Source organism: Bos mutus, chromosome 8 (genome assembly GCF_027580195.1).
Source record: "Bos mutus isolate GX-2022 chromosome 8, NWIPB_WYAK_1.1, whole genome shotgun sequence".
NCBI lineage: Eukaryota > Metazoa > Chordata > Mammalia > Artiodactyla > Bovidae > Bos > Bos mutus.
The window spans coordinates 65,813,071-65,827,767 of NC_091624.1; the positions used below are offsets into that span (position 1 = coordinate 65,813,071).

The 14,697-nt window shown below is 40.7% G+C and overlaps 1 protein-coding gene across 4 annotated transcripts in view; it reads right to left on the reverse strand.

The window, feature by feature from the left end:
- Positions 1-2,550, reverse strand: part of SMC5 (structural maintenance of chromosomes 5) — a 117,934-nt gene extending 115,384 nt beyond the window's left edge. For 3 of the 4 annotated variants that reach the window (XM_070375775.1, XM_070375774.1, XM_070375773.1), the window contains exon 1: positions 2,261-2,550. In XM_070375775.1, coding sequence (XP_070231876.1) covers positions 2,261-2,451 — 191 coding nt within the window. In that variant the 5' untranslated portion in view covers positions 2,452-2,550. The remainder of the gene's footprint in view (positions 1-2,260) is intronic. The other variant, XM_005897473.3, reaches the window with a different exon arrangement.
- Positions 2,551-14,697: the final 12,147 nt, after the last annotated feature.

Sequence of the window (14,697 nt, forward strand, 5' to 3'; positions counted from 1 at the left end):
GTTCTGCACTTTCCAGCTACCTTTTCTTTCTCCTCTTCACATCCAAGCTTTACTTCCTCACACTCCTTCATTCTTCTATGACTACAAAGTTTTCCACTTCCCCTACCTCAAAGCGCCAAAGATTTCCTGACTGCTAAATGCAGCAGGTTCTTTTCTGTACTGTTATCTGACTTCACTGTATCATATGATGTTTTTGAAGCACTCTTTTTCCTTGGGTTCTCTGATAATACTCTCCCACGGTTCTCCCCTTACTTCCCTGAACAGTTCCTTCTCAATCTGTGAGTTCTTCTGCTTGCCCTTAAATGTTGGCATTCCTCTGGAACTCTGTACTTGGACTTCTATTTCTATTCCCTTCAAGGCAATTTAAACAATCACCTATATGCATGATTCTTAAGTCTCTCATCTGTTAACATTTTCCTATAAGCTCTGAACCCTTATAAATACTGCCCATAGAAGACCTTTTAGATGCCCCACAGGAAACTTCAATATACAAGATACAAAAGGCATTTATTATTATCCTCCCAGAATTACTCCTTCTTTGACACAGCTCTATACCAATTAGCCAAGAGAGAGACTTGAGAAAAATGCTCCATTTCTCCTTTACCCTGATGCCTCGCAATTAATCTGCAGACAAAATCCTGTCAAATCTATTCTTTCTGCTTCTACTTCCCACTGCATGACTGCATGACTCAAATCCCGATCATCTCTGCCTTCATATTGTAAAAGCCTTCTTGCCTCCAATCTTGCACCCTTTCTAAATCATCCTTCACACTGCTTCCAAAGTAATATAAACCACATGAGGGTGCATGTGTGTGCACTATTTCAGTCGTGTCCAACTCTTTGTGACCCTATGGATGTAGCCCGCCAGGCTACTCTGTCCATGGGATTCTCCAAGCAAGAATACTGTAGTGAGTTGCCATGCCGCCCTCCAGGAGATCCATCTCCTGTCTCCTAACCTTCCTGCACTGGCAAGCAGGTTATTTACCACTAGTACCACCTGAGAAGCCCAAACCACATATGATGCCCTACTGAAAATGCATCCTGGCTGCCTACAGGATAAAGTTGCAATTTCTCAGCACAGGAAACACAGACCCTCAATAATGCTATATATCATCAGTATCACTCTATCCATACACTCACATCCTATGTCCTAATCATAGTAGGATACTGGAAACTTACTAAATACAGCAAACTGTTTCAGGCAGTTCCATGCTCTTCCCTTAAGACTTTCATATCCTCCAGTACAAGGCCCTTCTCACAACTGTGGAGGAAATTAATCATTTCATCCTTTGTGCCCCCAGGGCATCCTGATACACACACACACACATATATATAATTATGGTAGATACTTCATTTGATTATATTTATCTTTCCTGATTTGCATTAAAACAACAATTCAGCTACTTATCAGCTGAGTAAACCCGGGCAAATCAACCTCTCTGAGCTTATCAGTGGCGATGCTACCAAGAGTTATGAGGCATGAATGAGGGTACTGTGTAAATAAAGTACCTATTTCTATACCTGGCACAGGATAGATGCTTTAAAAAAATGTCCTTATTGTTACTGTAATTGTTTTCCTTAGGCCACTGTGGAAGCTTAAAATATAATAGACAAATGAACTGCAAGGTGCTAGACGGATACACGGTAGTTGTGTTACAACATCTTTACTAAATTCTAAAGTGAATACTATGATTAGTTGTCTGAAGGGTGAGCAAGCAACCAGGGAAGAAAGTCAGATATGAAGGAGTCAAGCAACAATTGAGAGCTGGGCTTAATTTTCTGGTACATTTCAGGAAACGTCTCCATCCATCACAACCATCACCATCTTTGTCCACCTGGCAACTGCTATCTCTTCACGAAATGTGCCACAGCACAGCGTCACTGTCGCTGATTTAACCGCTGCTTTTTGACTTCCCAGGACCATAGTTTTGTGAATTTCAGATTATGTCTACAGGCCGTGACTCCCAGCGGGAGATGTAATTCCTACTACGTCCACTGCCCGCCATTTGACGCCTTCACACAACTTTGGCATTAAGAATTAAAAAACTGCAAAACACAAGGCACACACCTGCATCAACAAACACGTCAATCTCCACGGCCCACAAGTAAATATCCTCACCGCAATCCCCGGACGAATTTACCAAAAGCCTCAAAAGCCAGGCACACCTCTACAGACCCGCCCCCGGCACGCACGCAGCCTGCGGCCCTCGTGTGCCGGCCGCTGGCCTCCCACGCCGCGGCACGGCCTCCGGTCACTCACAGGAAGTTCTCCATCGCGATGCGGACGATAGAGCCTTCCACGAAAGGCCCGGACGACGGCAGTGGCCGTGGCGCCGCCGGTGGGACCGAACTCTTTTTCTTGCTCGGGACTTCCGACGAGGGATCACTCAGGATAGCTCTCTTGGAGGCCAGGGGGCTTTGAGTGGACGTTTTCCTGCTCGGTGTCGCCATCCTGGCGGTCTCTCTTCTCGGCTGTGGCTTCCGTTCCCACCTTCCTACAGCCCCAGCGCCCCGGCGTCCCACTCCCGCGCGAACAGCGCGGCGCGCGACTGCGCGAGAGCCCGCCCCGGCGCCTGCGCAGTCCCTGCCTGGTAGCGTCACAGGGCATGCCCCACCCCTTCCCCCTCTCGGGTCTTCGGAGACCCGAGCTGGCGGGAATGGGACGGGGTGGCTCACGGGACCACGCCGCGGGAAGCGGCCACAGGACTGCTCTGTATGTTTCTGCATTTTGCCGATTTTTTTTTTTAACTCAAAAAAAAATGTCAGCTGCATTTAATGTTTTGAAAGCCTTTTCAGCGCTCAAGGAAACGTCCACGAGGGGAGGGAGCGCGGGACCTCGTCGTCTTCTGACTGGTTTTAATCAGGTCCCCGTGTCAAAACAAAAACAAAAACCCCAACAGTGCAAGCTTTCAAATGACTCTATGCCAGCTCTTCCCTTAAAACATAGCGCTCGGGTCTGTTGCGCTCTCCAACAGGTGGAAAGATTGCACGGCACAGGTTTTCCTCACTACCCCCACCACCACCCCCGCTCCCTAATTCCCTAGTAAGAATTCCTCCTTCGACCTTTCTAGAAATGCCCCACCGAGCACGCTGGCATCGTTAAGAGGATGCTTCCACTTAAACCTAGTCACGTTCATCTAGTTAACTCCCTTATTAAAGATGAGGTTCACTGAGGCCTCTGCAGGTCTTCACTCACTATAATCATATCTGATCTACAATAGGCTACTGAGGCAGTGAGGGAGCCAGGCAAGCAGGTCTCAGAGCTTACGTTTTGGTGTGGAAGACAGGAAAAGAACAAGATAACCTACGTAGGATCAAGATAATTTCAGGCGGTGATAGGTGTCATGAAGGAAAAAACAGAATGAATGTATGAGAGAAGCAGGGAAGGCCTGTCAGAGAAAGTGATACTTGAGCTAAATCCTGGAGAAGAAGGAGCTAGCGGAGGAAATGAGAAAAGAGCATTCCAGGCAAGGATAGAGGCTCTGAGGTGGAAACCAGCAGAATGAAGAACAAAGGGAAGGCGGGCTAAGCTATACTGAAGTGAGCAAGTTTGCTTAGGGGGGCCTTGCCCATCATGCATTTTATTTTAAAAGCAATGGGAAGCCATTGGATGGTTTTAAGCAGGAGAGAGACAAGATCTGATTAAAGTTTTTAAATGAGGCACTCTGGTTGCTGATTCCTCAGAGTCAAGCCTGGAAGTTGGGAGGCCATTTAAAAAGCTATTTCAGAAAACCCTGATTCCCCACTCCAGGATAAATGCTCCTTTCCCAAGCCCCTGCTTCTCCTCACACAACTGAAATCTGCACTCTTTAAAACTTGTAACCGAAGAAAGAATAAAATTTTTTTTTAAAAGTGAACATGTCTTGGTTGTTAGAAAATTTTTAGTTTTTCAGCAAATTAAATAATACCTTTAAAACTGTTCAAAAGGCAGGAAATAATCTTTTTAAAAATAGGGCCTAGGAGGGTACTATACCCTTATTTGCTACACTGCTAGTACAAACTTTTTGAGAAGTGACTTGGTAACCTTCTTCAAGAGCATTAAAAGAGTCCGATTCTTTGAAGAAATCATTGCATTTAGAGAAACCTAATGGTAAAATAATACATGCAGTGGTAATGAGGGTTGAAAGCAGGAAACCAATCTAATCATTTTATACTATCATTAGATCTTCAGTGAACTACTCAAACTGTGCTTATAAAGTTGAGTTGGGAAATGTGTGTGTGTGTGTGTGTTTAGGCTCAGTCATGTCCAACTGTTTGTGACCCCATGGACTGTGAGGAGCCGCTTGTGCTTCCGGCTCCTTTGTCCCTGGGATTTTTCAGGCAAGAATACTGGAGTGGGTTCCCATTTCCTCCTCCAGGAGATATTCCCAACCCAAGAATCTAACATATATCTCCTGTGTCTCCTGCATTACAGGTGGAATCTAACCACTGAGCTATTGGGAAATGACACCATATATAATGCATACAGATTGTGAGTTCTTGTCTAGACTGTCAGTCCGTCATGCTCTACCGTCATCCTTCGAAAAGGAAAATGTTACTGGTTTTATTTATAACCACAAACACAATATGTGTTAAATGCAGAAATTTAGGAAACACAGAAAAAAACAAACATACACAGGGGAAGTTCAGTTCAGTTCAGTCCCTCAGTAGTGTCCGACTCTTTGCGACCCGATGAATCGCAGCACGCCAGGCCTCCCTGTCCATCACCAACTCCCAGAATTCACTCAGACTCACATCCATTGAGTCAGTGATGCCATCCAGCCATCTCATCCTCTGTCGTCCCCTTCTCCTCCTGCCCCCAATCCCTCCCAGCATCAGTCTTTTCCAATGAGTCAATTCTTCACATGAGGTGGCCAATGTACTGGACTTTCAGCTTTAGCATCATTCCTTCCAAAGAAATCCCAGGGCTGCTCTCCTTCAGAATGGACTGGTTGGATCTCCTTGCAGTCCAAGGGACTCTCAAGAGTCTTCTCCAACACCACAGTTCAAAAGCATCAATTCTGTGGCACTCAGCTTTCTTCACAGTCCAACTGTCACATCCATACATGACCACAGGAAAAACCATAGCCTTGACTAGATGGACCTTTGTTGGCAAAGTAATGTCTCTGCTTTTGAATATACTATCTAGGTTGGTCATAACTTTCCTTCCAAGGAGTAAGCGTCTTTTAATTTCATGGCTGCAGTCACCATCTGTAGTGATTTTGGAGCCCAGAAAAATAAAGTCTGACACTGTTTCCACTGTTTCCCCATCTATTTCCCATGAAGTGATGGGACCGGATGCCATAATCTTTGTTTTCTGAATGTTGAGTTTTAAGCCAACTTTTTTACTCTCCTCTTTCACCTTCATCAAGAGGCTTTTTAGTTCCTCTTCACTTTCTGCCATAAGGGTGGTGTCATCCGCATATCTGAGGTTATTGATATTTCTCCTGGCAATCTTGATTCCAGCTTGTGCTTCTTCCAGCCCAGCATTTCTCATGATGTACTCTGCATATAAGTTAAATAAACAGGGTGACAATATACAGCCTTGACGTACTCCTTTTCCTATTTGGAACCAGTCTGTTATTCCATGTCCAGTTCTAACTGTTGCTTCCTGACCTGCATACAAATTTCTCAAGAGGCAGGTCAGGTGGTCTGGTATTCCCATTTCTTTCAGGATTTTCCACAGTTTATTGTGATCCACACAGTCAAAGGCTTTGGCATAGTCAATAAAGCAGAAATAGATGTTTTTCTGGAACTCTCTTGCTTTTTCAATGACCCAGTGGATGTTGGCAATTTGGTCTCTGGTTCCTCTGCCTTTTCTAAAACCAGCTTGAACATCTGAAAGTTCATGGTTCACATATTGCTGAAGCCTGGCTTGGAGAATTTTGAGCATTACATTACTAGTGTGTGAGATGAGTGCAATCGTGCAGTAGTTTGAGCATTCTTTGGCATTGCCTTCCTTTGGGATTGGAATAAAAACTGACCTTTTCCAGTCCTCTGGCCACTGCTGAGTGTCCCAAATTTGCTGGCATGTTGAGTGCAGCACTTTCACAGCATCATCTTTCAGGATTTGGAATAGTTCAACTGGAATTCCATCACCTCCACTAGCTTTGTTTGTAGTGATGCTTTCTGAGGCCCACTTGACTTCACATTCCAGGATGTCTGGCTCTAGGTCAGTGATCACATCATCGTGATTATCTGGGTTGTGAAGATCTTTTTTTGTACAGTTCTTCTTTGTATTCTTGCCACCTCTTCTTAATATCTTCTGCTTCTGTTAGGTCCATACCATTTCTGTCCTTTATCGAGCCCATCTTTGCATGAAATATTCCCTTGGTATCTCTAATTTTCTTGAAGAGATCTTTAGTCTCTCCCATTCTATTGTTTTCCTCTTTCTTTGCATTGATTGCTGAGGAAGGCTTTCTTATCTCTTCTTGATATTCTTTGGAACGCTGCATTCAGATGCTTATATCTTTCCTTTCTCCTTTGTTCTTCGCTTCTGTTCTTTTCACAGCTATTTGTAAGGCCTCCCCAGAAAGCCATTTTGCTTTTTTGCATTTCTTTTCCATGGGGATGGTCTACTCATAATTCCTCTACCCAGACTAATCACTGTTAAGATTTTGGTGTATGTTTTAATATCTTTTTTCTTTGTGTATGTATGTTATGGTCCTTTTGTTGAAAAAAGTAGAATTATACTGTACAACTTATATATACTGTTATTTAACCCTCTTTATCTCACTTAATATATTCAGTTCAGTTCAGTTCAGTTGCTCAGTCGTGTCCGACTCTTTGCGACCCCATGGACCGCAGCATGCCAGGCCTCCCAGTCCATCACCAACTGCCAGAGTCCACCCAAACTCATGTCCATTGAGTCGGTGATGTCATCCAACCATCTCATCCTGTGTCGTTCCCTTCTCCTCCTGCCTTCAGTCTTTCCCAGCATCAGAGTCTTTTCCAATGAGTCACTTCTTTGCATCAAGTGGCCAAAGTATTGGAATTTCAGCTTCAACATCAGTCCTTCCAATGAACACTCAGGACTGATGTCCTTTAGGATGGACTGGTTGGATCTCCTTGTAGTCCAAGGGACTCTCAAGAGTCTTCTCCAACACCACAGTTCAAAAGCATTGATTCTTCAGTGCTCAGCTTTCTTTATAGTCCAACTCTCACATCCATACATGACTACTGGAAAAACCATAGCCTTGACTAGACAGACCTTTGTTGGCAACGTAATGTCTCTGCTTTTGAATATGCTATCTAGGTTGGTCATAACTTTCCTTCCAAGGAGTAAGCATCTTTTAATTTCATGGCTGCAATGACCATCTTCAGTGATTTTGGAGCCCAAAAAAATAAAGTCTGTCACTGTTTTCACTGTTTCCCCATCTACTTGCCATGAAGTGATGGGACTGGATGCCATGATCTTTGTTTTCTGAATGTTGAGCTTTAAGCCAACTTTTTTCACTCTCTTCTTTCAGTTTCATCAAGAGGCTCTTTAGTTCTTTTTCACTTTCTGCCATAAGGGTGGTGTCATCTGCAAATCTGAGGTTACTGATAATTTCTCCTGGCAATCTTGATTCCAGTTTGTGCTTCTTCCAGCCCAGCATTTCTCATGATGTACTCTGCATATAAGTTAAATAAACAGGGTGACAATATACAGCCTTGATGTACTCCTTTTCCTATTTGGAACCAGTCTGTTATTCCATGTCCAGTTCTAACTGTTGCTTCCTGACCTGCATATAGGTTTCTCAAGAGGCAGGTAAGTTGGTCTGGTATTCCTATCTCTTTCAGAATTTTCCACAGTTTATTGTGCTCCACACAGTCAAAGGCTTTGGCATAGTCAATAAAGCAGGAATAGATGAATATCTTTTTATGCCATTAAGTCTTTTTCTAGGTGAGAAGAAGGCTCAAGAGGGAGAGCGTATATGTATACTTAATGGCTAATTCACAATGATGTATAGCAGAGACTAACACAACATTGTAAAGCAATTATCCTCCAATTTAAAATAAATAATAAAAAATATTTTTCTGTAACATGGTTTAAGTAACTATATAGCATTCCATCAAACAGATGTACTGTAATTTATCTAAATACTTCTCTTTTGTTGGGCTCTGTATGACTGGAAGTTAGCATGAACCAGACAGATGCTGGCAGGTTATACAAGCTTGTGCATCCTAAGTCTCTAAGACTTATCTGACTCCTTGCAGAACAATTGACCGTAGCCCACCAGACTTCCCTGTCCATGGGATTTCCCATGCAAGCATACTGGAGTGAGTTGACATTTCCTCCTTCAAGGGATCTTCCCAACCCAGGGATCAAACCGTCTGTTACAGTGGCAGGCAGATTCTTTACCACTGCGCTACCTGAGAAGCCCAGTGCTTCCTAATATTCTTCAAAAATTTCATACACTCATAAAGGTATAGACATGTATTTATTAACCAACCACATTTGGTTTCTTTAAGTGCACTGGTGAAAACTGTTGAAAAGGGTAGTGTTAAAAAGTAAAAGGAGGTCTTTAGAAATGGAATATCAATTAACCAGAATCTGATGCTAATGAATGAGTAAGCCAAAATGGTTAATCCTACACATCCATGATTTAAAGTGCAGTCATGAGTTGAATTCATTGTGCCATCCTTACTAGCTAATAGACATGACAAAGCAATTGTATTTAACTTTTTATTGACCAAGGAATAAGTGAGCAGGGGGCATTTTAATGATGGCTTTCCAATTCTGCAGAAGCTTTAAAACTGACACAAACAAAAAGCTGGCAGACAGGGTAGGGTCAAGGATTATAAATATATTTCACCTCACCATCAGAATGCCATCTTTGTTTCTTAGCTTCACTCCAAGCCCTGAATAATGATGCCACAGTAGCAGGAAGGTGGGGGCAAGAGCCATGGAGTGGGACTCCACTAGCCATCTCTGACTGAGATAGTTTTCTCTTCCAGTTCTAACAAGAACCCTCACAGGTTAACAGGAATACTCTCCTCTGGTTTATATACCAAGTGAGAGGGAATATTCCTTTTGCTTTTGGTAAATTCATAAAGTAGAAGAGTGAACCCTCAAGGCTCAGGGAGGGAGGGAAGTCAGATGCTAAAACCTAAGTCCTTGACTCCCAGGAGCAACCCTATAAACACACACACACACACACACACAGACACACACACACACACACACACACACTTTTTCTCTCTCTCTCTCTCTCTCTCTGATCAACTTAGTGAAGGAACTGATCTGGAGGACTAAGGATAATGATCACCTTTCTCACAGAGAGCTAAAACCCCAGACAAATTCTGCTAGAGGTAAAATTATCTTATCTCTGGAGTTCTTAATTTTTAAAAATTGGTTTCTAACATCATACTAAAGTTGAAAACAATCGAAATATCTGCTGCTTCTTGGTGTAGCTACATTAGTATTGGAATGGACTGTGGTAATATCTAACACTAACAGCATGTACCATATACAAATTGCTGCTCTAAGCACTTTTTCATAACTCATTTTTATATTCTGGATCAATGTCTCAATAGATTTGTGTCTTTCTCAAATTTTAATTTCTTGAATACAAAATCCAACTGAAAGATTCAAGAAATTGTTAGGAATTAATGTAAGATTTCAAGTGTTCTTTGTGATATGTCATGATAGGAAGCCTAGTGCTAAATGGGCCTTCATTTCTTTGGAGAATATTAACAGGGAAAACAATATTAAATTACTCCAGAAGGAATTTATCCTCAATTTCAAATCTAGAGGGAGAATAAGCATTCTCCCTCACACCTAGTTACTTCCTATAGAAAAGAAAGTTGGTAATTGTCAGCACTGTTCTAAATCTGTTGATATCAGCTTCATAAATTATAAAATAAGTGAGTTTTTTGGTATTAGGAACTGAGAGTGACATTTCATCTCATTATCTCCACAAGCTAGGATGCTGAACTCTCCCATAAGCTTGTTGGTTTTAAGTTCAATTATTTTTAAGTTCAAAAACAAACTCATAGGTAAAAAAATCAGATTTGTGGTTACCAAATCTGATTTTGGTAATCTCAGAGGCAGAGGGTGGGGAGAGGGGAAAATTAGATGAAGGTGATCAAAAGGTATAAACTTCTGGTTGTAAGAATAATAAGTACTAGGGATGTAACATAAAACTTGATAAATATAAGTAAAACTGCTGTGTGTTACATATGAAAGTTTTTAACAGAAATCCTGAGTTCTCATCACAAGGAAAAATATTTTCGTTCTTTTAAATTTTATATTTATATGAGATGATGGATGTTCACTAAACTTATTGTGATAATCATTTCATGATGTATATAGGTCAATCATTATGCTGTACACCTTAAGCTTAGTGCTGTATGTTAATTATATCTTAATAAAACTGGAAAGAAAAAAAAGGAATTAACACTGAACAATTGGCATAATTTAACTGTCTTTTAAAATCTATTTAAAAAGTTACATGTGAAATACATGAATACATTCTACTCTTACAAATTAGAATACAGATAAAATTGTGTGCATTTGACATTTTTTTCTTCAATCTTGTTGCTGCACTCCTTATCTTCCAGAGTTAACTACTCTTACACTTGTTCAGTGTGTAATGTCTTTTAAGGCTGTTTCAATATTTACGTGCATTTTATCTACAGAAAATATGTAATCATATTTTGAGTGTGAAGCATTATGTAAATGCACTATTGTATAAACGATGTATTACATGCATACATGTATAATAATTACATGCATAATGTATTAACATAAAAATATGGTATGAATAGTTATGCAATTTCTTTTTTTGTTCAAAAATATATTTTTGTGATGTATCCATGTTGACAGATATATTGATAAGTCTGGCTCCCTTTTACCTGCTATAGAGTTTTTGTATGAAAATATCACACTTTATCTACTACTCTAGGAGATCAGCCCTAGGTGTTCTTTGGAAGGAATGATGCTAAAGCTGAAACTCCAGTACTTTGGCCACCTCATGCGAAGAGTTGACTCATTGGAAAAGACTCTGATGCTGGGAGGGATTGGGGCAGGAAGAAAAGGGGAACAACAGAGGATGAGATGGCTGGATGGCATCACCGACTCGATGGACATGAGTTTGAGTGAACTCCAGGAGTTGGTGATGGACAGGGAGGCCTGGCGTGCTGCGATTCATGGGGTCGCAAAGAGTTGGACATGACTGAGTGACTAAACTGAACTAAATGATTTGACAAGTAGATTGCTTCCAATTTTTCATTTTTACAAACACTACTCAGGGAATATTCTCAGACTTGTCTTTATGTATATGTACTAACATTTCTCTAGGATAGGTATCAAGAATTATAACTGCTAGATCATGTACCACAGTCATTACTTTCCTTCAGTTTCTTGAAATTGTTGCCTATGGTCAATTTCTTAGTAACTGTGATTATTTGAAAATTATGTCTAAAAACAAAATTTCTCTCTTCCACCCACCCCCCTTTCCAGCATTGGTTTTGACTCAATGATTTCTCTCTCCCCCTCCCCTACCTATACACACACAGACCCCTCTCTTCTATATAATGCCCTTTTTTTCTCCCACCAGGTCCAGGTTCTATGGGGCCTGAAACTTATATAAGTTTTTAAGCCCTCTCTGAAAAAAAAAAAAAAAAGTATTACAAATACAAAATGAGAAGAGTGATTATTACTTCAGAATGAAAAAATAAATCACAGCCTCAGCACCACTGACCATTGACAGTTTGGGTAAGGTAAAGTTGTTTGCTGGCGGAAAAGGAGGCAGCTGTCCTGTGTATTGCAGGAGAGTCAGCAGCATTGTCAGCCTCTACTCACTAGATGCCAGTAACACCACCCCAGTTTTGATAACCAAAAAGTTCTCCAGACTTTGACAAATGTCTCCTAAAGGATAAAAGTGCCCCCAGTTGAGAGCCACTGCTCTAACCCACTTCTTTAGAGAATAGAAAAAGAAGAAAGATTTTTTCATTCAACTCCGCTTATGAGTCTAACCTTGTCTAAATCCCCTAATTTCTAAGGAAATTAAAGATAATTCTCTGTCAGTCTTACTCATGAACATATTTGCACACATGTAGCAGTGTTTAAAAAAGTAAATATGTCATTATCTAAATGAGCTTATTACAGAATTTGAGGGTGATTAACTATTGTCAAATCAAATCAGTTAATATGATTCTTCATATTAAAAGATTGCAGGAGAGAGACTGAAGCAGGAAAAATAATTATTTTCAACACACATCGATGGTTAAAGTTTCTAGGAAACTATGAGTAGAAAAAAACTTCATTTAACCAATAAAAGGCAATACCAGAAACCTTCAGCTAATTCATATTCAATGATGAAATGTTTAGAAATATCTTCAAGTTCTGGAAAGATGATACTATCACTACTTCTTTTGAGCACTATATTGGATGTCTTAGCCTGTCAGATAAGTTATGAAAATAAAGCAAATAGAGTTGAAAAGGAAAAACAAAATTGGCCTTTTAAAGAGATCTGACAAAATAGCAAACAAAAATTGTGGTAGGCAGAGCAATGGCTCCCCAAAGATGCCCACATCCTAATCCCTGGAGTTTGTGAATATAATACCTCCCGTGGTAAAAGGGAATTTGCAGACGTGATTGCAGATCTTGAAATGGGGTGATTATATTGAACCATCCAGGTAGGCCCAATATAATCACAAAGGTCCTTATAAGAGGAGGGAGGCAGAGGAGAAATGATAATGAAAGCAGATGTTAGAGTGATGACACAGCTGGAAGGGGGCCGTGACATCTTGGGTATCTAATTCTGCTGTTTGTTGACATCTGATTTGTGCTTCTAGTGAATGTTTCACTAAATGTTTTGTGCTTTTGTATTGTGAGCCCTTCCATGTGGTTAATATGTAGGAAACTTGTACAGCCTGGGTTGAGTGTGTGGCCTTCCAAAGAGTCTTTATATTTGTTTCTACCAGGTGCCCCAACTGGCCAGTGACATATTTTTAAGTTAAACTTTTAGTGCATGGATATCTAGACCATGAAATTTTGATAAGCCAAAGAGAATCCTTATATCCTTCATGAATCAACATATGTATTTGTACTAAACTAAATGCCTTTATTGAGAATTTATTTAGTTCAGCAATATTTGTTGAATATGATAGGCAGAGTGGGTACATAACTAAATATGCAACCATCTTGAGGAGATGGATATAAAAGCAAGAATTTAGGTTTAGCATGATAAATCTTGTGAGGGGTATGAATACAGGTAAGCAGCACAGAAGAACCATTTACAAAGGCTGGAGTAGGAAGAGCAAAGTGGAAGGCATTGCCCACATGCTGATTAAAATGAACCTTGAATTGCAAATAATAAAAAAAAAAGACGAAAAATGACAAGAGCATATGGTTGCTTTATCCTTAAGATGGCACTATAAACTCACAATTCCTTTGTAGAGAAAGGCTATATAAAAACAACTGTGATTTATCCAAAAATCTCAGTCAACCCTTATAAACTAGAAATGCTTTTGTGTGTCAGATACTAAGGACTCATATGTATCACCTTCATTTAAATTAATCTTTACAGCACCCTTACGAAGTAGAGATGAGTATTTTGCTGCCCCGTTTTGCAGACTAGGAATAGGAGTCAGAGATGGTAGAAGTGACTTGCTTTCAGTCACAAATCCTATAAGTGGCAAAGCCAGGATTTAAACTGAGACAGCCTGAATCTGGAAACCGTGCACTTAATCATTGTATTTCATCTCTTTATAGTAATCCACGTGTTGAAAATACCATAATATTAGAATGGTCAGTTACAAAAATTCTCCCCACTCCCCTGTTCTGGTTAAATCACACTGGAGAACACGTTCCTTGCGTGAAAAGTCAAAGAGCCCATGCCTTAGCCCCCAGAGTGACAGAAGACATCCAGACACCAGAACACTGTTAGTGTTGGTTCTCTCTGCTCTGCCCAGACTGAAGCTGGAGGCTTGGCTTGCCCTCCCTCTCAAATGCCCTTCCTAAGCACTCCCTGGGAATATGGTTTCTCCAATTTGGCGCTCTGCTTATGGTAACAGGTTTAGATCTCTATTTTCCTTGCTGACATGTGAGGACTTTTGTGATCTCCATGCTTAGTATAATACCTGGAGCATAGATTTCTTAATAAATCTTTGTTAAACATTTTCTTTTTCTTCATTTAACCAGACCTTGCATCAGAGCCCTATTTTCCTTAGACTGTCCTTTGCTCCCTTCTAAATAATTTCCAATACAAACAGCAAATTATAGGAGAAAAGGCAATCTGTGTGAAAAAGTAGTTTCCATCTGAAGCACTTGTGTGTTTAGGTGAGAACTGGAATAAATGCTAACACTGGGTTTAACTGGTTAAGCAGTAATTATTAGCTAATATACCTTTCTCAGGGGCATTTCTAAACCTGAGAAAACTATACTGTGCTTACAATACTTTGCAAATTTTCATCCAGGTGAAATATAGTTAAAATAAAGGCCAAGGGCAACCTGGAAAAGGAAGAGTGGCATCCAATCAGTGAAATATGCAAAGGGGGCATAAGTGAGAGAGGATAAGTAAATCCGCTCACCTTCCATCTCCTCTCTTCTCTTTTATGAACTTCAAGTTGTTTTTCAGCAACAAAAGGTAATAATTACTTCCTTTCTTTCTGCCCTAAGTCAATAATTAGCCCCGAACCCCTACCCCATCTACTTCCCACCCCTACTGTTAGGGAAGCACCCTGATTGAAACCGGCCCCCCTGGCCAGGCACCATAGTAACTATTTGCA